This window comes from Hylobates moloch, unplaced genomic scaffold, assembly GCF_009828535.3.
Source record: "Hylobates moloch isolate HMO894 unplaced genomic scaffold, HMol_V3 SCAFFOLD_15, whole genome shotgun sequence".
NCBI classification, from domain to species: Eukaryota; Metazoa; Chordata; class Mammalia; order Primates; family Hylobatidae; genus Hylobates; species Hylobates moloch.
In genome coordinates, this window is record NW_026652290.1 from 95,391,826 (window position 1) to 95,416,955 (window position 25,130).

At 54.5% G+C, this 25,130-nt stretch overlaps 2 protein-coding genes across 4 annotated transcripts in view; both read left to right on the top strand.

The window, feature by feature from the left end:
* Window positions 1-13,055, top strand: part of ZFR2 (zinc finger RNA binding protein 2) — an 82,782-nt gene extending 69,727 nt beyond the window's left edge. The window contains exons 20-21 of one of the 2 annotated variants that reach the window (XR_009209997.1): window positions 744-808; window positions 13,026-13,055. The gene's annotated coding sequence lies outside the window, so the exon portion shown is untranslated. Of the gene's footprint in view, window positions 1-743; window positions 963-13,025 lie in introns of those variants that run through there. The other variant, XM_058428658.1, reaches the window with a different exon arrangement.
* MATK (megakaryocyte-associated tyrosine kinase) lies at window positions 470-24,143 on the top strand. Of its 2 annotated transcripts, none has more exons than XM_032176361.2 (14): window positions 470-808; window positions 13,026-13,157; window positions 17,243-17,302; window positions 17,675-17,788; window positions 17,897-18,012; window positions 18,103-18,322; window positions 18,906-18,999; window positions 20,449-20,514; window positions 22,308-22,407; window positions 22,488-22,572; window positions 22,655-22,728; window positions 22,917-23,112; window positions 23,482-23,568; window positions 23,655-24,143. In XM_032176361.2, the coding sequence occupies exons 2-14, from the start codon at window positions 13,083-13,085 to the stop codon at window positions 23,892-23,894; spliced, it is 1,527 nt and encodes a 508-aa protein (XP_032032252.1). In that variant the 5' UTR covers window positions 470-808; window positions 13,026-13,082; the 3' UTR covers window positions 23,895-24,143. The 2 variants fall into 2 exon arrangements, with proteins under 2 accessions (XP_032032252.1, XP_032032253.1); XM_032176362.2 differs by lacking the exons at window positions 470-808; window positions 13,026-13,157 and adding exons at window positions 15,715-15,955; window positions 16,841-17,063 and having other exon boundaries at window positions 23,655-24,136.
* Window positions 24,144-25,130: the final 987 nt, after the last annotated feature.

Sequence of the window (25,130 nt, forward strand, 5' to 3'; positions counted from 1 at the left end):
AATACCAAAAATTAGCTGGGCATGGTGGCAGGCGCCTGTAACCCCAGCTACTTGGAAGGCTGAGGCAGGAGAATCGCTTCAACCTGGGAGGCAGTTGTGATGAGCCAAGATCGCGCCATTGCACTCCAGCCTGGGCAACAAGAGCGAAACTCTGTCTCAAAAAGAGAACACCATTTGTCTCTGTCTCCTTACCGGAGACAGACTCCAGCCAAGGCTGTGGGGACAGAGGGAAGGGACAGGGGAAGGGGCATACCCTGGCAGGCCTGGCGATCACAGCAGCCCCTGGTGGGAGGCTCCTCGTCCCCTGCTGTGAACCCCAGGCGGTACCTGCAGCCCCACTTCCTTCCTTACGCCCTGGGAGAGGCGGCTCTCGGAAGCCTCCCACGCACAGTTCCCGTTCCCATCCCTAGCTCCCAGGGAAGGCAAACAGGATTCCCACCACCAGGTGGTTGAAAACCAGCCCCGCTGACAAAGAGTTAAGTCGGCCCTCCTAGCAACTCCAAAAAACCAAGTTTAGGCGGCGCGACAGCAAAATCAAGCAGTTGGTTAGCAAAGGGATTCGGTGCAGATGGATGGACCGTCTGGGCTACGGAGCCCACGGGCCTGAAACGCAGTCGCTCCTGACCCGTCCTCCGCAACCCTCGTCCCACCGGGCCGCGGTCCCCGGAGCAGGCCGGCGGGTGGCGGGAAGACACCAGGCTGCAGGGGGCTGGAGAAGCAACACCCTTCTCCCTCCCCGCCAGAGAACTGGAGCGCGGGGACCTCGGCTGCGGATGCTGGCGGCGAGCCGGGTTGCTAGGCGACATTGGTGAGTGTGGGCGGGATGATACCGGGCGTGTGGGCAGGGCTGGAACCCAATCCCGGCAGGCGGGGCTGGAAAGACAAAAACGGAAGGGCAGGCTGTCACCTGCATCTGCAAGGTCACGGACAGGACGGAGAGGCGGCCGCTAAGATGCCCTGAGTCCCCCGGCACAGTCACAATCAGCCTTGCAGGCAGCATCTCCCTGGCCAGGCTCAGGGGTCGTTTGGGAAAAGATTGTTGCCCGTCTTGTCCCGGGATGCCTCCCTAGTTTAGCTTCTGGGACTGAGAATTTGTTTCAGGTGATCGGATTAAGACCCACTTTCCTGGTTAAGGTGGAGAAGCCACCTCTGGGTGGAAAATGGTCACTCCCAAGTTTTGCAAATAAAATGCATTAGGCAGAATAGAGAGCGGGATGGCCGGGCGCGGTGGCTCACGCCTGTCGTCCCAGCACTTTGAGAGGCCGAGGTGGGCGGATCACTTGAGGTCAGGAGTTTGAAACCCCGTCTCTACTAAAAATACAAAAATTAGCCAGGCGTGGTGGTGGGCACCTATAATCCCAGCTACTCAGGAGGCTGAGGCAGGAGAATCGCTTGAACCTGGAGACCAAGGTTGTAGTGAGCCGAGATCGCACCACTGCACTCCAGCCTGGATGACAGAGCAACACTCTGTCTCAAAAAAAGAATAACTAAATTAAAATAATAAAATAAAAATGATTAAGATGGCAAATTTTGATACATGTGTTTTTCCACAAAATGTTTTTACTCATGAATTGGGTTTTTCCCATTATGAAAAGCTTGGACAATCCAGAAAAATGTAAGCAGGAAAACAAAGCAATCACCAAACAATCACAAAACGCAATCACAAAACAGTCAGCTACTGTGAACACTCCATTTCCCTGCTGCTTTCTTTTCCTTTTTTTTTTTTTCTGGAGACGGAGTTTTGCTCCTGTTGCCCAGGCTGGAGTGCGATGGCGCAATCTCGTCTCACCACAACCTCTGCCTCCCAGGTTCAGGCGATTCACCTGCCTCTGCCTCCTGAGTAGCTGGGATTACAGGCACCTGCCACCACGCCCAACTAATCTTTGCGTTTTTAGTAGAGATGGGGTTTCACCACGTTGGTCAGGCTGGTCTCAAACTCCTGACCTCAGGTGATTCGCCTGCCTCAGCCTCCCAAAGTGCTGGGACTACAGGCCTGAACCACCACGCCCGGCCATCCCGCTCTCTATTCTTGAATGCCCTGTTGTTTATGGGTGGGTCATTTATACCATCTTGCTTCCTGCTTTTCTTCACTTGGTATTATAATGACATTGATTTATCACCTGTTTACTGTGTGCTTATTATCTAATTTAATTCTTCTCATGACCTTACAAGACACATTTTATTTTTCTTTTTTCCTTTTTTTTTTTTGAGACAGAATCTTGCTCTGTTGCCCAGGCTGGAGTGCAGTGGCGCAATCTGGGCTCACTGCAAGCTCCGCCTCCTGGGTTCACACCATTCTCCTGCCTCAGCCTCCCAAGTAGCTGGGACCACAGGCGCCCGCCACCACGCCCGGCTAATTTTTTTGTATTTTAGTAGAGACGGGATTTCACTGTGTTGCCCAGGCTGGTCTCGAACTCCTGACCCCAGGTGATCCGCCTGCCTCAGCCTCCCAAAGTGCTAGGATTACAGGCATGAGCCACCATGCCCAGCCTCAACTCCTGTTCTTTCAGCTGCTCATTAATTCCGTCTGTGTGTTGAACGCCTGTGATGTGTGCTGGGCCTTCATTCATGTGGTTTCCCTATTTCTCCCGTTGAGGATGTTGACATTTATTCCGTAGACAATCAGCAAACACTCACCGCCTTCCTTGGGACACCCAAGGATGAGCCAGAAGCCGTCACTTCACACAGTGAGGGTGACTCTGGGCTCTAGTCACAGCGTGGCCCTTTAACTTATCAGCTATGGAGTGCAGGGACAGCTCATGTTACCGCCTTAAGCTTCCATAAAATTGGGGTCAAACTGGTAGCCCCCAACTGTGCAGAGAGCTGTGAGGAGAATTCAGTAAGAAAATGCATTTTAAAATGCTTACTGCACAGAAAGGTTCAGGCACAGGGACCCAGGCGCCATGGAGGGCAGGGATGAGGGGCTGTGCAAATGGGCCATTAAGGCCAAGTGCAGTGGCTCATGCCTGTAATCCCAGCACTTTGGGAGACTGAGGCGGGAGGATCACTTGAGCTCAGGAGTTTGAGACCAGCCTGGGCAACATAGCAAGACCCCATCTCTAAAAAAAAAAAAATTAGCCAGGCATGATGATGCATGCCTATAGTCCCAGCTACTTGAGAGGCTGAGGCAGGAGGATCACTTGAGCCCTGGAGGTTGAGGCTGCAGTGACCTATGATCACGCCACTGCACTCCATCCTGCGTGACAGAGTGAGACCCTGCCTTAAAAAAAAAAAACAGGCCGGGCACGGTGGCTCACGCCTGTAATCCCAGCACTTTGAGATGCTGAGGCAGGTGCATCACCTGAGGTCAGGAGTTCAAGACCAGCCTGACCAACATGGTGAAATCCCATCTCTACCAAAAAAAAAAAAATTAGCCAGGCTTAGTGGCACATGCCTGTAATCCCAGCCACTTGGGAGGCTGAGGCAGGAGAATCACTTGAACCTGAAAGCAGAGATTGCAGTGAACCGACATGGTGCCATTGCACTCCAGCCTGGACAATAAGAGCGAAACTCTGTCTCAAAAAAATAAAAAAAAATTAAAAACCCATCCGGGCGCGGTGGCTCACACCTGTAATCCCAGTACTTTGGGAGGCCGAGGCGGGCAGATCACGAGGTCAGGAGATTGAGACCATCTTGGCTAACATGGTGAAACTCCGTCTCTATTAAAATACAAAAAAATTAGCCAGGCGCAGCGGCAGGCGCCTGTAGTCTCAGCTACTCGAGAGACTGAGGCAGGAGAATGGCGTGAACCCAGGAGGCGGAGCTTGCAGTGAGCCGAGATAGCACCACTGTAGTCCGGCCTGGGCGAAAGAGCAACACTCCATCTCAAAAAATAAAATAAAATAAAAATTAAAAACCCAAGCCATTAAAGTCAAACCCCAGATACCTAACCTCTTGTGGCTTCTAGAACGCTGGATGCCAGGCTATGACAAAAGCCTTCCAGATGCTGCTAATGTTTCAGGATTCCAGCCCAGTGACCACCACCCCCACCCGCCAACCACCCCACAGTGAAGCCACCCCATGGTGCGCAGGCTTCTGTCAGCTCTGTAGCACTCCGTCATAATTGTTAGTCAACAGAGAGACCAAAACCCACATAGAGAAAAGGAAAGTAACCTGAAGGACAGACAAAAAGGGCAGAAGAAAACAGTTCTAGAAAAATCCTTATGTTCCTGATTCAAACACAGAACAGAAAAAAACAAAAGCTGTATGCATCTTATCCTCAGAGAGATCATAGAGGATATAACAGCCAGGAAAGAAGTATAAGTTTGCCTTCATTTATTCACTTATTTATTTATTTGTTTATTATTATTATTTTTTTTTGAGACGGAGTCTCCCTCTGTCACCCAGGCTGGAGTACAGTGATGTGATCTTGGCTCACTGCAACCTTCACCTCCCAGGTTCAAGCGATTCTCCTTTCTTAGCCTCCCAAGTAGCTGGAATTATAGGCATGTGCCACCATGCCCGGCTAATTTTTGTATATTCAGTAGAGATGGGGTTTCACCATTTGGCCAGCCTGGTCTCGAACTCCTGACCTCTGGTGATCCACCAGCCTCGGCCTCCTAAAGTGCTGGGATTACAGGCGTGAGCCACCGCACTGGGCCGAGAAATTCTTTTATTTATTTACATATTATTTGGAGATGGGGGTCTCACTGTGTTGCCCAGGCTGGTCTCAAACTCCTGAGCTCCGTGAGCCACCGCACCCAGCCAAGTTTGTCTTTTAAAGAGGAACGATAAAAGAACCAGAAAGAGCTCTTGGAAATTAAAACTCTGATAGTTACTGGGTGTGGTGGTGCATGCCTGTAACCCCAACACTCTGGGAGGCTGAGTCAGGCAGATCGCTTGAGCTCAGGAGTTTGAAACCAGCCTGGGAAACATAGTGAGACTAAAAATCAAAAAAATTAGCCAGCATGGTGGCAGGCACCTGTAGTCCCAGCTACTTGGGAGGCTGAGGCAGGAGGATCGCTTGAGCCCAGGAGATTGAGGCTACAGTGGGCTGTGATTGCACCACTGCACTCCATCCTGAGCAACAGAGTGAGACCCTGTCTCAAAAAAAAAAAAAAAAAATTAATAGTCAGAATTAAAATGTCAATAGAAGGATTGGAAGAAAAAGTAGAAAGTGGGGGGATGCGGGGGAAGGTAGGCAAGAAAATGAGAACATCAATCCAGGAAGTCCACCCTATGACAATAACGTGTTCCACAAAGACACCAGACAAACCAAAGTGGAAGAAATCACCAATGATATCATTCAAGAAAGTTTGCCAGGAAGAGAACACATGAAAAGCCCACAAAGTACTAAGCACAATGGTTGAAAATAGACCCACACCAAACCCCGCACTGTGAAAGTGCAGTATGTAGGGAACAAGAAGATTCTATAAGCTTCCAGAGAGAGAGAGAGAGAGAGAGAAATTAACCATGGGACAGGCAAAGGATGAGGAAACAGGACAACTTCTGATCATTCAGCTGCCCAAGACTAGAAGCTGGAAAACATGGGGCAAAAGAAAAGTATCCACCCACAATACTGTCAGCCAAACCTCTAACTACCCAGGACAGTAGGAGGAAAACACTTTTTCTGGAAACCCTAGGGGGTGCACATTCCTAAAACAAGGGACCAAACCAAGAAACCGGGAGACCCACACCCAAGAAACAGGAGCTATATCCAAGAATCCCCTTGTGCCGAAGAAGAGAGGGGCCAGGATCACAGCTGGGCAGTAGGAGCAACCAGTCCTTAGTGGAGATGTCAGTTCTGGTGGAGAGGCTGGGGGAAAGAAAGAGTCACAGACACATAAAACCAAGGCGATGACTAACTCCAGGGAAATAAAACAGAAGGTCCCAGAAAATAATGTTCTTAGTATACATTGCTCCACTGTCAATAATATTTATATTAATATATACTATAAGCACTGAATTTTCATTTAAGCAAAAATTTTGATTTAACTATTGGGGGAACAGAATGCCTAAGAGAGCTAAGTCTTGACCTTCTGGAATAGGAAGTCAATGGACAGCATCCAACTGATAAATCAAGGGATGTGTAAAACACATTACTTGGAACTATGGAGGTAAATACCTGAAAACAGCAACAGCAACCCCTGAGGAGTGGGACATTATATTGCTTTGTCTTCAGCACACAGTAAAACACCCTATAAATATCAGCTGCTATTCATACCAACGAGAATATACTTACCCTTGAGAGGCTCATTGCTGAGTTGAGGAGCTTTATTTATATATTTTGGGTTTTATTTTTTTAAACACTTCTTGAGAGCTTATTACATGTCATGAGTATCAGCACATTTAATTTAACGGATTGAAAAATACAGCTGGTGGCTCATACGTGTAATCCCAGCACTTTGGGAGGCTGAAGCGAGCAGATCACTTGAGGTCAGGGGTTCAAGACCAGCCTGGCCAACATGGTGAAACCTCATCTCTACTAAAAATACAAAAATTAGCCAGGCGTGATGGCGCATGCCTGTAATCCCAGCTACTCAAGAGGCTGAGGCAGGAGAATAGCTTGAACCCGGGAGGCGGAGGATGCAGTGTGCCAAGATCACGCCTCTGCACTCCAGCCTGGGCGAAACAGCGAGATTCCGTCTCAAAAAAAAAAAAAAAAAAAAAAAGACACCTACTTATAAGAAAATAAAGACTGTGAGAAGGCAGGGGAGAGCAAACTACAGTCCGAGGGCCAAGTCCAACCTGCTGTCTGTATCCGCACAACACCTCCAGCTAAAATCCTTTTTTTACATTTGTAAATAGTTGGAGGAAAATGGAATCGATATTATATGACATATGAAAAGTCATATGAGGCCGGACATGGTGGCTCATATCTGTAATACCAGCACTTTGGGAGGCCAAAGTGGGCAGATCATCTAAGGTCAGGAGTTCAAGACCAGCCTGGCCAACATGAAACCCATCTCTACTAAAATACAAAAATTAGCTGGGTGTGGTGGCACATGCCTGTAATCCCAGCTACTTAGGAAGTTGAGACATGAGAATTGCTTGAACCCAGGAGGCAGAAGTTGCAGTGAGCCGAGATCACGTTAATGTACTCCGGCCTGGGTAACAGAGTGAGACTCTGTCTCAAAAAAGAAAAAAAAAAAGGCCAGGCTTGGTGGCTCATGCCCATAATCCCAGCTCTCTGGGAGGCCGAGGCGGATGGATCACGAGGTCAGGAGATCGAGACCATCCTGGCTAACGCGATGAAATCCTGTCTCTACTAAAAATACAAAAAATTAGCAGGGCGTGGTGGCGGGCGCCTGTAGTCCCAGCTACACGGGAGGCTGAGGCAGGAGAATGGCGTGAACCTGGGAGGTGGAGCTTGCAGTGAGCCGAAATCGCGCCACTGCTCTCCAGCCTGGGCGACAGAGCGAGACTCCAGCTCAAAAAAAAAAGAAAAAAAGCAAAAGAAAAGAAAAGTAAGATGAAAGTCAAATGTCCATGTCCATAAATAAAGTTTTATTGGAATGCAGCCATGGTCTTTGGCTTCTGTGTTATCTATGGTGTCCCTGCAAAGGCAGAGCTGAGTAGTTGGGACACATACCAGCAGGCCCTTTAGAGAGACAGTTTGCTGGGCCCTGAGTTAGAGCATGAGGTCATGAGAGGATGAAGAGGGATCCTGGAGGAGAGACTTAGGGGCTGCTCTTGAGTAGACATGGCTGGGCTTCTGGAATAATGTGTATCTCCTGTTCTCCTTACTTGATCTTTTCTTTTCTGTTCTTTTTTTGAGACAGGGTCTTGCTCTGTTGCCCAGGCTGGAGTGCAAATCATAGCTCACTGCAGCCTCAACCTCCCAGGCTCAAGTGATCCTCCTGCCTCAGCTTCTTGAGTGGCTGGGACTACAGGCATGTACCACCACACCCAGCCAGTTTATTTTATTTTTTGTAGAGACAGGGTCTCACTATGTTGGCCAGACTGGTCTCCAACTCCAGGGCTCAAGCAGTCCTCCCACCTCGGCCTCCCAAAGTGCTGGGATTGCAGGCGTGAGCCTTCATGCCTGGCCTCCTTCCTCAGACTTTACCCTCTCATCTGCTTCTGTAAGGGCCTTTTATGTGCCAGGCTCCAGACCCAAATGGTTGCCAGGCCCAGGGCTGGTCGTTACCCTCACTAGGAAGATATATTCTGTCGTGGGAAGCAAGGACGGAGGGAGATTGACAATGACAAGTGAGACAGGATAACAGGTGGGGATTCCGGCTTTGACAATAGAGAGTAACTGAGGGTGACCACTATGGGGTGGCCAGGGAGGGTCTCTTGGAGAAGCTGAAAGTGAAGAGAAGTAGTTGGACTTGAAAAGAGCTGGGGGAAGGATGTAGTACTAGGAGATGGGAAGAGCATGTGCAAAGGTCCTGTGGCTGCCCTGTGCCTGAGCTTTTGGGAGACAAGGGAGAAGCTGGGAACAGAGAGGTGACAGCCACTGGACAGCAGGAGTGACAAAGCGCCGGGAGGCACGCTGAGCTTAGTGGGAGCCATGGGAAGCTTTTTTTTTTTTTTTTTTTTTTTGAGATGGAGTCTCCACTCTGTCACCCAGGCTGGAGTGCATTGGTGTGATCTCCGCTCACTGCAATCTCCACCTCCCAGGTTCACGCCATTCTCCTGCCTCAGCCTCCCAAGTAGCTGGGACTACAGGCACCTGCCACCAAGCCCAGCTAATTTTTATATTTTTAGTAGAGACAGGGTTTCACCGTGTTAGCCAGGATGGTCTCCATCTCCAGACCTCGTGATCCACCCTCCTTGGCCTCCCAAAGTGCTGTGATTACAGGCATGAGCCACCGCGCTCGGCCTAATTTTTGTGTTTTTTTAGTAGAGACGGGGTTTCACCATGTTGGTCAGACTGGTCTCAAACTCCTGACCTCAGATGATCCACCCACCTCGGCCCCCCAAAGTGCTAGGATTACAGGCGTGAGCCACCGCGCCTGGTGGGGAAGCTTTTAAGGCCAGATGTGACACAGACCCGGTTTCCACGGATGAAACCTGCAAGCGTGGCTGGAAAACAACCTGCCCGGCTGCATCTTAAGGACGACGAAGACGGGGCAAGGGTTTTCCAGCAAAGGCAACCAAAGCAGCTCGCCCCAAGAGGCCCTTCACTCAAGGAATAGAGAATGGCTGGGCAGACAGTGACTGTGGTTGCAGAATGAGTGATGCAGCGCTCTTCCTCGAAAGAGCCAGCGTTCCTCCCCTGAATCCCGGAGTCCCCTGGCTGGGGGGAGAAAGCTAAATTTAAAGGCATGCTAATTGGGGCAGTGTGATCTAACTGCAGACTCCAGCCAAGGACTGGCTAGGCAGAGGACGGCTTCCATGGAGGCCACGGCGGCTCGGGTGTCCCCACGTCCGCCTGCAGTGGCCCCCCGACCCCGGCCTGTCCTCTAGGTTCAGAAAGCTCAGTTGTGAGGCTGGACACGGTGGCTCAAGCCTGTAATCCCAGCAATTTGGGTGGCTGAGGCGGGTGGATCACCTGACGTCAGGAGTTTGAGACCAGCCTGGACAACATGGTGAAACCCCATCTCTACTAAAAGTACAAAAATTAGCTGGGCATGGTGGCTGGCAGGTACCTGTAATCCCAACTACTCGGGAGGCTGAGGCAGGAGGATTGCTTGAACACAGGAGGCGGAGGTTGCAGTGAGCCGAGATCACACCACTGCACTCCAGCCTGGGTGACAGAGTGAGACTCTGTCTCAAAAAAAAAAAAAAAATATGGAAATTTATGTGCTGAAAAAGGCTGAACAAGAGGCAGGAGCCCGATCCCTAACACTGCCCAGCATTGCCTGCCTCAGTCACGATGCATTTCTATCAATTTCAAGCCTCTAGCATTTGAAGTTCTCCATCCCAGCCAGCCAATCCCAACCCTGACTGATAAATTATGTAAAGTACCTGTCACATGACTCATCATCTACTATGTTCATTGCCTACTATGATTTCCAACAGTATTTGTAGAGAAGAATAAGAATCGTGCCATGCCTTAGGGAAGTTTGCAATCCAATCAGGGGAGTCTACAGGCCTGAGGTTTAGCCCCCAGCCAGCTGTGTGACTAAGGACAAGTAGTCTTGCCTCTCTGGGTCTCAGCTGTTCCACTTTACACTTTTTTTTTTTTTTTTAAGATGGAGTCTCACTCTGTTGCCAGACTGGAGTATAGTGGTGCGATCTCAGCTCACTGCAATCTCAGCCTCCCAGGTTCAAGCGATTCTCCTACCTCAGCCTCCCGAGTACTTGGGATTATAGGCACCCACCACCACGCCCAGCTAATTTTTGTATTTTTAGTAGAGACAGGGTTTTGCCATGTTGGCCAGGCTGGTGTCGAACTCCTGACCTCAGGTGATCCACCCATCTTGGCCTCCCAAAGTGCTGGGATTATAGGCGTGAGCCACGACGCCCAGCCTCAGCTGTTCTACTTCTAAAATGAGAAGATTGGTCTCAGTGATCTCTAGGAATTTGGAAAGTAGTGGGTTAGGCAGATTATGACAGCCAGAGGGGGGTCTATGGGAGGAGAGTGATATGTGAAGAACTGTGAGATTTGGATAGGAAAGAAATAGAAAAGCACTCAAGAAGTGGAGGAGGTGGAGGCCAGGCACTGTGGCTCATGCCAGTAATCCCAATACAGGTGGGCAGATCACCTGAGGTCAGGAGTTCGAGACCAGCCTGACCAACATGGTGAAACCCCGTCTCTACTAAAAATACAAAAATTAGCCAGACATGGTGGTGGGCACCTGTAATCCCAGCTACTTGGGAGGCTGAGGCAAGAGAATCACTTAAACCCAGGAGGCAGAGGTTGCAGTGAGCCAAAATCGTGCCACTGGACTCCAGTCTTGGAACAGAGCAAGACTCTGTTTCAAAAATAAAAGGGGGGAGGAGGTGGAGAGATTACTGTGTCCACTGGGCTGCTCCATTGCAAAGGACAGAAGCTTAGTGCCACCTGACTCAGGGAATGGAAGGCAGATTTATGGACTCTTGGAAAGAGAAGCTCAAGGCATCCCTCTTCCCAGCTGGGATCAGGGAATCTAATTTGACTCAGCAATTCCACATTAGTCTGTTAATTGCAACTCCCCACTTCTGGTACTATTTTGAGTATTAAGAATCCCTTTGATTGTAAGTGGCAGGAACCCCCTCAGGAAGACATCAAAAAAGAAAGACTGGCTGCTAAAACTAGGTGTCACGTGAATTCCAGGCATCGCTGGTTCTAAGGATTTGGAACCAGTCCTTCCCTTGGGATTCGGTGTCTCTCCCTGCCTCTTGGCTCTGTTTCCTCCAGGCTGGCCTCCTTCTCAGGCAGGCTAATGGGCTCAGTCACCAAGACCCAGGAGAGATGGCCAGGCTCACACCCATCACACAGTGAGACAAGACAGCTAGTGCCTCTAGGAAGGGGCCCTTTCAGGAGACCTTGCTCTAGGAAGTGTGGGGATGTCCTTGAGGAAGGCTTTCCCCAAATGGTGCCACGTGAGTTGTGTGTGGGAGGGTGAGCTTGGAGAGGCCAGCTGGACACGGCGGGGAAGGGCATTCCAGGGGAGAGGGAACAGCCAGTGCAAAGGCGTGGAAACTTCTGTAGTTTGAACTCACTAGAATATCAGGTTCTTGGAGGGAGGAGAAGAAAATGGACCTGGGAGATGAGTTGGAGGCCAAAGATGAAGAGCCCAGGATGCCAGGCTGAGCATTTTAGGCTCTCTCCTGCAGGCAGTGGGGAGCTATGCAAGGATTTAGAGTGAGGGAGGGCCACAGTCACATTTCCATCCCTTGGCTTTGCAGTGAAAGGTGAAAACCTGGAGGCAGCCAGGACACCAGAAAGGGGACTGCTCTGTCACCAGCCTGCACCAGGAGGGTGACCTGCAGATCAGAGAACTTCTGAAATCAAGTTGACAGGGGGTCACCAAGGATGAGAGGTGGAGGGTGGGGAGTTCAGGACTGGGGGAATCTGGGTGTCCAGTCTACCCGCTCAGGCTGGTATAAGGGAGGGGTGAGTCCCCCAGCTCCTTGGCAGGAGGCATTAGAGACTGGTGCAGCCACCTCTGGGGCCTGAAAGAGCCCTAAAGTCTTTGTGATTCAAAGTGGCCAATTCTTGGTCACGAGGTCAGGAGTTCCAGACCAGCCTGGTCAACATGGTGAAACCCTGTCTCTACTAAAAATACAAAAATTAGCCAGGCATGGTGGCGGGCACCTGTAATCCCAGCTACTCAGGAGGCTGAGGAAGGAGAATCACTTGAACCCAGGAGATGGAGGTTACAGCGAGCCAAGATTGCGTCACTGCATTCCAGTCTGCGTGACAGGAGTGAGACTCCATCTCAAAAAAATAAAAATAAAAATACAAAAGTTAGCCGGGCGTGGTGGCTCACGCCTGTAATCCCAGCACTTTGGGAGGCCGAGGCGGGCGGATCACAAGGTCAAGAGATCGAGACCCTCCTGTCTCTCTAAAATAGAAAAAAAAAAAATTACTGGGGTGGGGCGGGCACCTGTAGCCCAGTATCTGAGGCAGAGGCAGGAGATGGCTGCAGTGAGCCGAGATCGTGCCACTGCACTCCAGCCTGGGCGACGGAGCCAGACTCTTGTCTCAAAAAAAAAAAAAAAAAAAAGTTAGCAGGGCATGGTGGTGGGTGCCTGTAATCCCAGCTACTCAGGAGGCTGAGGAAGGAGAATCGCTTGAACCCAGGAGGTGGAGGTTGCAGTGAGCCAAGATAGTGCCACTGCACTCCAGCCTGGGTAACAGAGCAAGACTCCATCTCAAAAAAAAAAAAAAGCAAAGTGGCCAATTCTTGGATGCCTCACCCCCTCCTGAGGCTACCCCTTCTGTGGCTCTGATTCAAATAAACCGCAGACTCAAATCTGTCCCCCTAGAGTCAGGCACAGCTCAGTGTCTACGTCTCCACCCAGTTAGGGGAGCTCCCTGCCCCAGCCAGCCCTTGGCGATTTGGGAACCCAACACCAGCTCCTTAAGTCCGCCCTTCTCTGGGCTCAAGACCCTTGGTTCCTCTTATTATTTCTTCTGGGGTGAGGCCTCCTGCCAGGAGCCCTGGGGCTCCTTGGGAGGACTGACACTAAATATCATTGATTTGCAGAGAGAGGAAGAGGAGAAAGTCTTCATGGGGTGCTAGAGCATCTTAAATGTCCCTCTCATGCAGGGACAGTTCCCTGCTAAACGAAGAGAAGGCGGACCTCGGCGAGGGACCTGTGGTCAGCAGCAGCTTCTGGTGAGAAGCAAATTAGGCGGCTGGGTTTTCCGCTGCAGACATTTTGACTTAACACTTCTAGTTCAGGCAAGTGATGGTGGTTTGCCATACATGGTGGGCTCACAGTGACCGTGACAGAAGGACAGCTGCAGCGACCCCAGCCCTTTCTGGGGAGCCACACCCTAGACTATCCCACAGCCAGATCCATGAAGCTGTGGGTGCTAAAATCGTAGACACAGGGGCGTCCTCCCGGAAGGTCTTCTAATAGTAAATTATAACCCCATGAAAGAAAGTCGAGGCCGGTAAACCATGCGCCCTGGCTCACGCCTATCATCCCAGCACTTTGGGAGGCTGATGTTGGTAGATCACCTGAGGTCAGGAGTTTGAAACCAGCCTGACCAATATGGTGAAACCCCGTTTCTACTAAAAGTACAAAAATTAGCTGGGTGTGGTGGCATGTGCCTGTAATCCCAGCTACTCAGGAGGTTGAGACAGGAGAATTGCTTGAACCCAGGAGGCAGAGGTTGCAGTGAGCTGAGATAGTGCAGTGGCTCATACCTGGAATCCCAGCACTTTGGGAGGCCAAGGTTGGAGGATCGTTTGAGTGCAGGAGTTTGAGACCAGCCTGGGCAACATAGCCAGATCCCATCTCTATTTTTTTTTTTTTTTTTCTGGAGACAGAGTCTCACTCTGTTGCCTAGGCTGGGGTGCAGTGGCGCGATCTTGGCTCTCTGCAAACTCCGCCTCCCAGGTTCAAGCAATTCTCTGCCTTGGCCTCCCGAGTAGCTGGGATTACAGGCATCCACCACCACACCAGACTAATTTTTGTATTTTTAGTAGACAGGGTTTCACCATCTTGGCCAGGCTGGTCTTGATCTCCTGATCTCATGATCCACCTGCCTTGGCCTCCCAAAGTGCTGGGATTACAGGCATGTGCCACCACGCCCAACTAATTTTTGTAGTTTTAGTAGAGATGGGGTATCACCATGTTGACTGGGCTTGTCTAGAACTCCTGACCTCAGGTGATCTGCCCACCTTGGCCTCCCAAAGTGCTGGGATTACAGGCGTGAGCCACTGGGCCCAGGCTGCAGATGGGATTAAGTTGATGCTATTGAGATGAGAGAGCATCCTGGATGACCCAGGTATATGATATAATATAATATAATATAATATAATATAATATAATATAATATATATAATAGTATGGTTTAACCAGGCGCCATGCTGTGCATGTATAGTCCCAGCTACTCAGGAGGCTGAGGCAGGAGGATCGCTTGAGCCCAGGCGTTTGAGGCCAGCCTGGGCAACAGAGACCCCCAGCTCTAATAATAATAATAATAGTTTCCTAGTCTGCTGCATAATGTTCCTTAATATAGCTGTTCTGTAATTCTCTTGTAACTGGGCTTCTGCTCCTCGCAAAATCACGTGATGCCTCCAAGTCCAGACACTTAGCCTTTTGGGGTAACAGAAGATTAAATATGGGCACAGGCCACCTGGGCATCTTGGTTCATTGCCCTCCTAAGGCGAACTTCATTTTTGTTTAGAGGACTCATTCCTTAGGATGATAAGGTGTAAGGCATGGTGGCTCACGCCTGTAATCCCAGCACTTTGGGAGGCCGAAGTGGGAGGATCGCTTGATCCCAGGAGTCCAAGACCAGCCTGGGCAACAAAGTGAGACTTCATCTCAAAAAAATAAAAATAAAAAAGTTAGGAGGACGTGGTGACACGCACCTGTAATCCCAGCTACTCAGGAGGCTGAGGAAGGAGAATTGCTTGAACCCGTGAGGTGGAGGTTGCAGTGAGCCAAGATAGCGCCAGTGCACTCCAGCCCGGGTAACAGAGCAAGACTCCATCTCGAAAAAAAAAAAAAAGCAAAGTGACCAATTCTTGGATGCCTCCCAGGACAGGGAACTCACCCCCTCCTGAGGCTACCCCTTCTGTGGCTCTATGAAAAGTTGGAAAAAAAAAATTACCCTGTGGTCCGAGCTACACGGGAGGCTGAGGCGGGAGGCTGGCTTGAGCCCAGGTGGTCAAGGCTGCAGTGAGCTATGATCACGCCACTGCACTCCAGCCTGGGGGATACCAGGCCCCCCTTTTACCCTCCAAGGAGGGCAGCTCTAAGAAGTTTGCATCCGGATGATTACAGTTCCCGATGATTCTGTTACCCCAATTTTCCCTTAATGTTGATGATTATGATAATGTTATTGATAGCGGCTGACATTTTGAAGGCTCTTTTTTTCCAACTACCAATAGCCCTCTGAGACGGTGGGTGCTCAAATGGGCGGCACTGAGGGAGTTGGAATTGCAGAGTACGAAGTGTTCTCTGGGAGTCCGGGCTTGGCGCCTTGCTTATCTCCCCGGACGGGCAGCTCAGTCTCCCTCACCCCCGGCCCCCGCCACTCGCGCTGGCGGCGCCCGTTCCACGCTCCAAGAACCCCGCTTCCCAGGGTGGGTGGGGGGTGCACGCCCAACAGGGCCAGGTCAGGGCCAGGTGTGGAGCCCGCGTGCGCCCCGGGACCCCGCCCGGGGCGCGCGGGAGGTGCCGGGGGCCGCGGAGGCGGGGCGGGGAGGGGCCGCCGGCGGCGGCGGCGCGCGGAGGAGACCGCAGTGCGGCCGGCGCTAGGACCCGCGGGGGCCTCCCAGGCCGCGGCGCCTCCCGCTTTACCCCACTCCCCGACCCTCCTTCGCCCCCAAAATGAGGAAACGGAGCAACTCGCTCCAAGTTGTGCAGCCGGGACCGCCTCGGGGTGTGCAGCCGGCTCGCGGAGGCCCTCCTGGGGGCGGGCGCGGGGCGCGGCTCGGGGGCGCCCCCTGAGCAGGTGAGCACGTCGGCGGGGAGAGGTGGAGAGACCCCGAGGCCGGGGTGGGGGGAAACCCCGAGGGCTCTAGGCGGGGGTGGGCCCCGGACGTGCGCAGCAAGGGCCGGTGTGTGCGCGAGTGTGCGCGTCCCGGGCGCGCGGCGGATGCGCGGCTGGGGCGGAGGGTGCTCAGAGGCGATCGGACCCGGCGTGGTGGTGGCTGGGGTTTCCTGGGTGCGGGTGTGCGCGGCTACGAGCCCCGGGCGTGTGTACCCGCGCGTCCACGTGGAGGGCTGTGCGCGTGTGGCCGAGAAGCGTGTGCGCGGCCCTGCGTAGCGCCCTGCGTGCCCGAGTGGCCCGGCGCTGGCGCCCAGGTGTTCCAGTGTGGGGCGGCTGTGTGTGTGCCGGGGGCGGGGGACAGGTGCGCACGTTCCCAGGTGTGGAGCGCTTGTGCGCGCGGATGCGCGGGGACGTGTGCGCACACCTGTTTCCACGTGGACGTGGTCCTTTGCTTGTCTGCGCGCAGCTGTGTCCGAGCCCTGTGTGTTTCTGTGCGTGTACATGCATCCGTATGCGTGTGAGTACACGTGGGACTGGAGGATTTCATGGGAGGCGCATATTGGAGGGGCCGAGACTCACCCCCAGCACCGCCCACTTCCCAGCCACTAGCGGTGGGGGAGATGGGGGAGGCAGGGAGGCTCCCCTACCCCTGCAGCAATGAGCGACTTTGTGTGTCTGTCCTGGGTTTGGGGGGGGATCAGAGAGGCTCAGCGGGTGGCCGGAGGAGTCCAGCAGGGAGGGCTACAGGACCCGCCCCTGCCCCCAGCTCCACCCCACGGTCAGAGATTCTTGGGAATGACCTTGACTCATCCCTATTTCCCCACCCTGCCCCTGCCTACTTACCAGAAAAGAGGAAGAACCAGGCTCGGTCCAGTGGCACCCAGCTCCCTACCTCCCGTGCCAGCCGCCTGGCCTGTGGCAGGCCATTCCCAGCGTCCCCGACTGTGGCCACTTGCTCAGTGCTCCTCTCACCTGCCTCAGTTTCCCTCTGGGGGCGATGGCAGGGCGAGGCTCTCTGGTTTCCTGGCGGGCATTTCACGGCTGTGATTCTGCTAAGGAACTTCCCCGGGTAAAGATCACTTCCCCAAAGGGGCTTGGGGAGCCAGTTCTGGGTCCCACCCAGGATGCCTCTGGGGGGGCTCTCTCTGCCTGCCTGGCCATCGCCCCCACCTGACCTGGGCTGGAAGTGGTAGGAACTGGACCCTGGGTCCCAGCCCAGCTCCCACCTGGACTCTGCCCCCTCCCCAGGTGAGCCCCCGCTTCCTCCGAGCCTGGCACCCGCCACCCGTCTCAGCCAGGATGCCAACGGTGAGTGTGTCTAGCCTGCTTCCTCTGCCCCCCGGGTCCTTCTTCAACTCCGTCCCCACCCTCAGCCCCCTTCCTGAAGGGCTGTACTCTCTGCCCCCTACCCCCTTCTGCAGGGCTGGGCCTGGCCTTTCTCAGTCATCTTGGCTTCCTGACCTTCTGTCCCGGGCCCCCTCTCTTTGTGACTCTACGATTCTCTCTGAGCAGCCCGCTCCCCCTTTCTCTCCCCCGATGCCTGCATCTGTTTTCTCTGCCTCTCCGCTCTTTTCCAATCTCCATGCCTTTCTCCCTCCTGTCCTCTTTCCCCTCCCGTGCCTCTGCTCCCCACATCTCCGTGATGTCCTCCCTTCATCCCTCTCCTGGCCCCCTCTGCAGAGGCGCTGGGCCCCGGGCACCCAGTGTATCACCAAATGCGAGCACACCCGCCCCAAGCCAGGGGAGCTGGCCTTCCGCAAGGGCGACGTGGTCACCATCCTGGAGGCCTGCGAGGTGAGAGGTGGCCCGGCGGGTGTGGGTGCTTGGGGCTGGGGGCTCCACCAGGACCACACCCACACCCCCCACACCCCCCACACCAACCCTGTGCTTCCTCCCTGGCAGAACAAGAGCTGGTACCGCGTCAAGCACCACACCAGTGGACAGGAGGGGCTGCTGGCAGCTGGGGCGCTGCGGGAGCGGGAGGCCCTCTCCACAGACCCCAAGCTCAGTCTCATGCCGTGAGTGGGCAGGACAGGGGCCTGGGGTAGGGGGCAGCAAGTGACCCCCCCTCCACAGCCCGGTCTGACCCACCCCTTCCGTGGCCGCAGGTGGTTCCACGGGAAGATCTCGGGCCAGGAGGCTGTCCAGCAGCTGCAGCCACCCGAGGACGGGCTGTTCCTGGTGCGGGAGTCCGCGCGCCACCCCGGCGACTACGTCCTGTGTGTGAGCTTTGGCCGCGACGTCATCCACTACCGCGTGCTGCACCGCGACGGCCACCTCACAATCGATGAGGCCGTGTTCTTCTGCAACCTCATGGACATGGTGGAGGTGCTGCCACCCAGAGGCCCCACCCCGTCCCTGCAGTGGGGCAGCCCAGGGACCCCGGAGACTCCCCTATGTAGAGATGGAGGGGCGGGTCACCTGACCTCCATCCCTTCCCCAGCAGCTGGGCAGACCCCATCCCTACCTCCTGTGCTGATCACCCAGGACCCCCTGAGCTCTGTGCTTCCCCAGTGTGGAGATGAAGGGGGTATTCCCCAGGGCCCCCCAGGCCCCCATCCCATCTCAGATGGGCAGACAGGAGGACCCCCACAGTAGGATTCCCCTTAATGCAGAAATGGGGGGGCTGATCTCTATGGACTGCCGAGTCTACAGGTGGCCTGAGTCAGCCTGGTTCTACCTCCAGGAACTAGAGTGACTCCTCTGGGAACCCCCAGGACCCCCCAAGTTGATACCGATCCAGAGGACTCCCCTTGCTTTTGGCTTGCCTCCTTTCCTGTTCCTATGGAAACCAGCCTTTCTCCTCCTCCCCGGTCCCACCCACCCCACCCAGAGGCCACCCAGGAAGGGGACAGGATGCCGGGGTTCCCCGCCCTGGGGCCGGGCTCATGGCTGTCCCCACATCCTGCAGCATTACAGCAAGGACAAGGGCGCTATCTGCACCAAGCTGGTGAGACCAAAGCGGAAACACGGGACCAAGTCCGCCGAGGAGGAGCTGGCCAGGGGTAGGGGACGCCTGGGAGGGCAGACCCCCTTCCCTACCCACGTTAGCCCAGCCCGGGAGGAAGGGCCCCGGGGGCCCTGAACCTCTGAGGCCAGATCGCCCAAGCCTGTCTCCATGCCCAGCTATGGGATAGAAGACCTGGGCTGCCTCGGGGGTGCCCACAGACACAGTCCTTTATTCGATAGGTCCCCAGCTTTGCCACTCATCTCTGTCACCATCATCCACCATCTGAGCCAGAAACCTGGCCCCGAACCTCCACCCGCCCCATCCTCCAGCATCCCCTCCCTGGCCAGGTGCCCAACACCTGGTGAATCTGCTCCCCTCCCCTCCCCACAGCCCAGCCTCAGGCCCTCCCATCAGACCGCCTCCTTCCCAGAGGGCGAGTCCCCCTTCCAGCCCAGGCCTTGAGTGCAGCCTCAAGGTTATCTTTCTATCATGAAATCGTGCCTCCAGGGAGAGAGGCCTGGCAGCTCCTCTACCTTCCAGAACCTGCCCGCATGGCCTGAGCCACCTTTCCAGCCTCATCTGCAAAGCCCTTCCTCCACGCATCCACCCCCTCCCAGGTCAACTGTGCTCATCGTTTTCTTCACGCCTCTGAGCTATTGTGTATTCTGTTCTCTCCACCTGAAATGCTTTTCCAGCCCCTAAGTAGTGAAATCCTCAATATTTAAGGTCAAAAGCAAATGCCTCCTCTGACCCCATGTCTGTCTCCTTGAAAGTACGTCTCTGCTGGGGAAATCTGTACCCATCAGGGATGGCACCCAGGTGGAGACTAACATCACTCTGGCCAATGATCCCTTAAGACCGTGGCATTTGGAGGGGGCAGTTTCTGGAGGGAGAAGAGAACGCCTGCAGAACCAACCAGAGGACAGTGGAGGGGACAACACAGGAGTGCTTAGGAGAAGGGTCAGGGAGGCTAGAGCCCTGGAATATTCTGGAACCTTATGGGCCTCCATGTTGTGTTTTTTTGCTCTGTGTGTGTTTCTGGGTGGTCAGAGGTAAAGAACTGTGTAGGGAAGAGCCCAGAGGGTATTTGGAGGGACAAGAAAGCCAAAGAGAAAAGGGCAGCTCTTATCTCTGAGAACTGAAGTGTTTCCTGGCACTACCCCTTGGGCCTGACTGGGAGTTCGTGGAGAGCATGTGTGGAGTCTGAGGGTCTCAGCCAGGCAGGCCCCCAGCTTTGACCATTCACACCACTATCCCTCCTGTAAGCCCCTTTTTGCTCAGGTCAACCCACGACAGTTCTGTTGCTTGCAACAATGATAATTGATACCAGGAGTGGGGTGTCTCTGATATGTCCTAGGGGCATTGCCAGGCCCAGCAGCCACTCAAATGTGTATCCACAGCTGCAGCACTGTGAGAGACATCACCTAGTGTCTCACCAAGTAGAACCCCCAATGGAAGGATTTGGGGGGCCCATTACCCCTCTGACTGGGTCTTCACTCCACAGCGGGCTGGTTACTGAACCTGCAGCATTTGACATTGGGAGCGCAGATCGGAGAGGGAGAGTTTGGAGGTGAGTGGCGGACTGGGTTGGGGATGCTGAAGGAAGGTGGGAGGTGCATATTGAGGCTTTGGAGTCACAGAGCTGAATTCAAACCCATACTTAACCACCTACTAGTTGCACAACTGAAGACACGCAAATCCTCTGAGCCTCAGTTTCCCCCTCTGAAATGGGGTAATGGCAGCTGTCATGAGGAGTAAATGAACTCAAGCAGGCGCTCAGTCAATGTTAGTGACTTCTTCACACTGCTAGTGTTTTGTATGATCAATCCCTCTGTTTGGAACACCATTCCCTGAAATAATTATTCTGGAAGGCTCTGGGGTTTAGATCGGGGGTCGGCAGACTCTGTAAAAGGCCAGATTGTAAATGTTTTCTGCTTTGTGGGCCACGTAGCTGCTGTCACAACTACTGAGTCCTGCCCTGGTAGTGCGAAAGCGACCACAGACAATATGTAAACATGTGGGCGTGGCCATGAAAATTATGGCCCAGAAATTTGAATTTTGTATAATGCTCACATGTCCTGAAACAGTACTCGTCTTTTGATTTGTTTTTACAACCATTTAAACATGCAAAAACCAGCCAGGCACGGTGGCTAATGCCTGGAATCCCAGCACTTTTGGGGGTCGGGGCAGGAGGATCTCTTGAGCTCAGGAGTTCAGGTCCAGCCTAGGCAACGTAGCAAGACCCCCATCTGTACAAAAAAAAAGCCAGGCACAGTGGAGCATGCCTGTAGTCCTAGCTACTCAGGAGGCTGGGATGGGACAATCCCTTGAGCCCAGGAATTTGAACCTGCAGTGAGCTGTGATCATGCCACTGCATTTTACCTGGGTGAGAGTGAGACCCTGTATTAGTATTTTAAAAATAAAAACGTTCGCCAGGCGTGGTGGCTCACGCCTGTAATCCCAGCACTTTGGGAGGCCGAGGTGGGCGGATCACAAGGTCATGAGATCGAGACCATCCTGGCTAACACGGTGAAACCCTGTCTCTACTAAAAAAAAAAAATTAGCCGGGCGTGGTGGTGGGCGCCTGTAGTCCCAGCTACTTGGGAGGCTAAGGCAGGAGAATGGCGTGACCTGGGAGGCAGAGCTTGCAGTGAGCAGAGATTGAGCCACTGCACTCCAGCCTGGGTGACAAAGCAAGATTCTGTCTCAAAAAATAAAAATAAAAATAAAAAATAAATAAATAATAAAAATGCAAAAAACATTTTGAGCTCAAGGGTCTTGCAAAAAGAGGTGACAGGTAGATTTGGTCCCGAGGGGGTGGAGGTTCACAGACCCCTGGCTTAGATGGTTCTCTCTTTGTTTTTGTTTTTTGTTTTGTTTTGTTTTGAGATGGAGTTTCGCTCTGTCACCCAGGCTGGAGTGCAATGGCGCAATCTTGGCTCACTGCAACCTCCGCCTCCCAGGTTCAAGTGATTCTCCTGCCTCAGCCTCCCGAGTAGCTGGGATTACAGGCATGTGCCACCACAACTGGCTAGTTTTGCATTTTTATTAGAGACAGGGTTTCTCCATGTTAGCCTGATCTCAAACTCCTGACCTCAGGTGATCTGCCTGCCTCAGCCTCCCAAAATGCTGGGATTACAGGTGTGAGCCACCATGCCAGAGCCAGATGGTTCTCTGATCTTGGGTCTGGAGCTGCAAGGGTGGTGGGGGTGAGGAGCGTGGGGGCTGTGTTTCATGGTCTGGGGACCCGCAGTTGTGTGAATGTTACATGGGCACCGGTGTGAGCGGGCCTGTCCGTCTGTCTCTCTGTCCCTGTTTGTTGGGGGTCCTGATCTCACCCCGTTCCCCACCCCCACCCCCCAGCCGTCCTGCAGGGTGAGTACCTGGGGCAAAAGGTGGCTGTGAAGAATATCAAGTGCGATGTGACGGCCCAGGCCTTCCTGGACGAGACGGCCGTCATGACGTGAGTCCTGGGGTGGGGCTGGGGACCGTGGGATGGGGGGGGTCCCAGCCCTGCCCTCATGCCCACCCCACCACCCCCAGGAAGATGCAACACAAGAACCTGGTGCGTCTCCTGGGCGTGATCCTGCACCAGGGGCTGTACATTGTCATGGAGCACGTGAGCAAGGTGGGGCGGGGCCCAGGCAGGGAGGGGGTCCCACGCGGTAGAGCAGCCCCAACATCCCGCAGCCGTCTCCCACCCCCAACAGGGCAACCTGGTGAACTTTCTGCGGACCCGGGGCCGAGCCCTCGTGAACACTGCTCAGCTTCTGCAGTTTTCTCTGTAAGTGGGACTCTCAGGGTGCTGGGCGCGGGGGTCGTCGGGGGGCAGATTCCAAGATCCATCAAGGAGAAACTGAGGCATGGGGCAGGGAGGCCTTGTGAGCTTGTGGCCCAGGCACCCAGAGCTTTCTGAGCCCTGAATGCGGGCGTCCTGGCACCTGAGCCCCCACTGCCCCCTGCTACCCCCAGGCACGTGGCCGAGGGCATGGAGTACCTGGAGAGCAAGAAGCTTGTGCACCGCGACCTGGCTGCCCGCAACATCCTGGTCTCCGAGGACCTGGTGGCCAAGGTCAGCGACTTTGGCCTGGCCAAAGCAGAACGGAAGGGGCTGGACTCAAGCCGGCTGCCCGTCAAGTGGACGGCGCCTGAGGCTCTCAAACACGGGGTGAGCCCCCCTTCACACACCCCTGGGGCTTTGGGGTCCCCCCAGCTCTGCTGTATGACCGTGGGTATGTCCAATGGCTCCGCCTCCCCAGGAAGCTCTTGGCCCATAATTGTTCCTCGTAGCCCCCCTCTGGGCCTCAGTTTCTCCAGCTCTGAAAAAGGCGTGGGCTCCGGACTGAGGGGAAGAATAACCAGGCTTCCTTCGTGTGCTAAGGCTGAGCTAGACTCGATTGTGGGCGGTGTTGTGGGAGGAATCAATTAGGAGGGGACCAGAGAGTGAGGGTCAACCCAGGAGGGCTTCCTGGAGGAAGCAGGCACTGGAGCAGAAAACCTGAGGGGTCCCTCCTCACCCCTGTCTCGGGCCCCACAGAAGTTCACCAGCAAGTCGGATGTCTGGAGTTTCGGGGTGCTGCTCTGGGAGGTCTTCTCATATGGACGGGCTCCGTACCCTAAAATGGTGAGCGGGGGCCCCAGGAAGGCACTGGGTTCCGGGCAGGTCCAGAGGCTGTGGCCCTGACCCCTGCCCACGCCCGCTGTCCTCAGTCACTGAAGGAGGTGTCGGAGGCCGTGGAGAAGGGGTACCGCATGGAGCCCCCTGAGGGCTGTCCAGGCCCCGTGCACATCCTCATGAGCAGCTGCTGGGAGGCAGAGCCCGCCCGCCGGCCACCCTTCCGCAAGCTGGCCGAGAAGCTGGCCCGGGAGCTACGCAGTGCAGGCGCCCCAGCCTCCGTCTCAGGGCAGGACGCCGACGGCTCCACCTCGCCCCGAAGCCAGGAGCCCTGACCCCACCCGGTGGGGCCCTTGGCCCCAGAGGACCGAGAGAGTGGAGAGTGCGGCGTAGGGGCACTGGCCAGGCCCAAGGAGGGTCCAGGCCAGCAAGGCATCCTCCTGATGCCCAAGGCAGGGGCTGGCCCGCGTAGGGGGCTCTGGGCGGCCCGTGGACACCCCAGACCTGCGAAGGATGATCGCCCGATAAAGACGGATTCCAAGGACTCTAGGTGCCTGTGTCTCTCTGTGTCCCCGTGCCCTCTTCCCCGGGGGCCACCTTTGGTGATCTGCTCTCGGACACCCCCAGGTGCCAGGCATCCTGGGTCCTCCCTTAGAGGTCCACCCCCCCAGATGCCCTGCGTGCCCCACCCCCAGTGGTCACCTCCCTCGTCTGTGGAACCCACTGCAGCCCGCATGATGGGATCAATTAATTGGGACCCCACTGATCCTTGGCCGAGTCTCGGGCACCCACCAGCCCCAAGCCCCTGCCTCCTGTAGCCACATGTCTGCACACGGGGGCCTCCCCATCTTTGCCCAGGGAGGATCCGCCCAGCTGGAACCTGCCTGCTGGCCACCATGGGGACATTGTTCCCTGGGGGCTTCTGGGCAGGGGACCCACTTGTCATTACCCATGGGTTCCCCACTGCAGCCCCCCAGGGGATGTGTTATTCAGTGGTGGGGACCCTGTCCCAATCCATGGGGTCCCAGGCTTAAAGGATCTTGGGAGGCTGCCAACAGCCCTCAAGGTCCAAGTCTCCCCTCCCACCACATCCCTTTCTCAGGGCTCAGCCATCCGTATCCCTGTGGGAGCCCCCATGATGGGAGCCCCAGGAGGATCTGCGTGTGTGGCAGCAGCCTCGTTTAGGGATGGCCTGGGGAGGCCTCCCTCCTCCTCCTCCTGCCTCCCCCATTCACCGCCAGGCCCCATGTTGAGTGCTTTCAGGTCAAATCCCCAAATTGCCACTGGAGGTGAGTGCCAAGATTACACCCATTTCACAGACATGGATATTGAAGCCCAGAGAGGGCAGGTTGCTCACACTGGGTTGCCCCAAGAAGATATGGTAGAGCCTGGATTTGAATCTGGGCCTGTCTGGGTCCACAGCCCAGGCTTCGTTCCCCTCTCTTCCCACTCCAGCCTCTCCCACTTCTGCATGTCTCTCACTTCTGTTTCTTTCATGATGGCCTGAACCAATCATGAACATCTCACCCATCACCCACCCATCCATCCACCCACCATCCACCTATTCATCC

Excerpts from the sequence above, each read along its gene's own strand:
- MATK (XM_032176361.2), top strand. The coding sequence starts at position 13,083 with ATGCAGGGACAGTTCCCTGCTAAACGAAGAGAAGGCGGACCTCGGCGA. Across the intron at positions 13,158-17,242 it reads GTGGTCAGCAGCAGCTTCTG|GTGAGCCCCCGCTTCCTCCG; the intron begins GTGAGAAGCAAA and ends CCCCCTCCCCAG. Across the intron at positions 22,408-22,487 it reads GACGAGACGGCCGTCATGAC|GAAGATGCAACACAAGAACC; the intron begins GTGAGTCCTGGG and ends CACCACCCCCAG.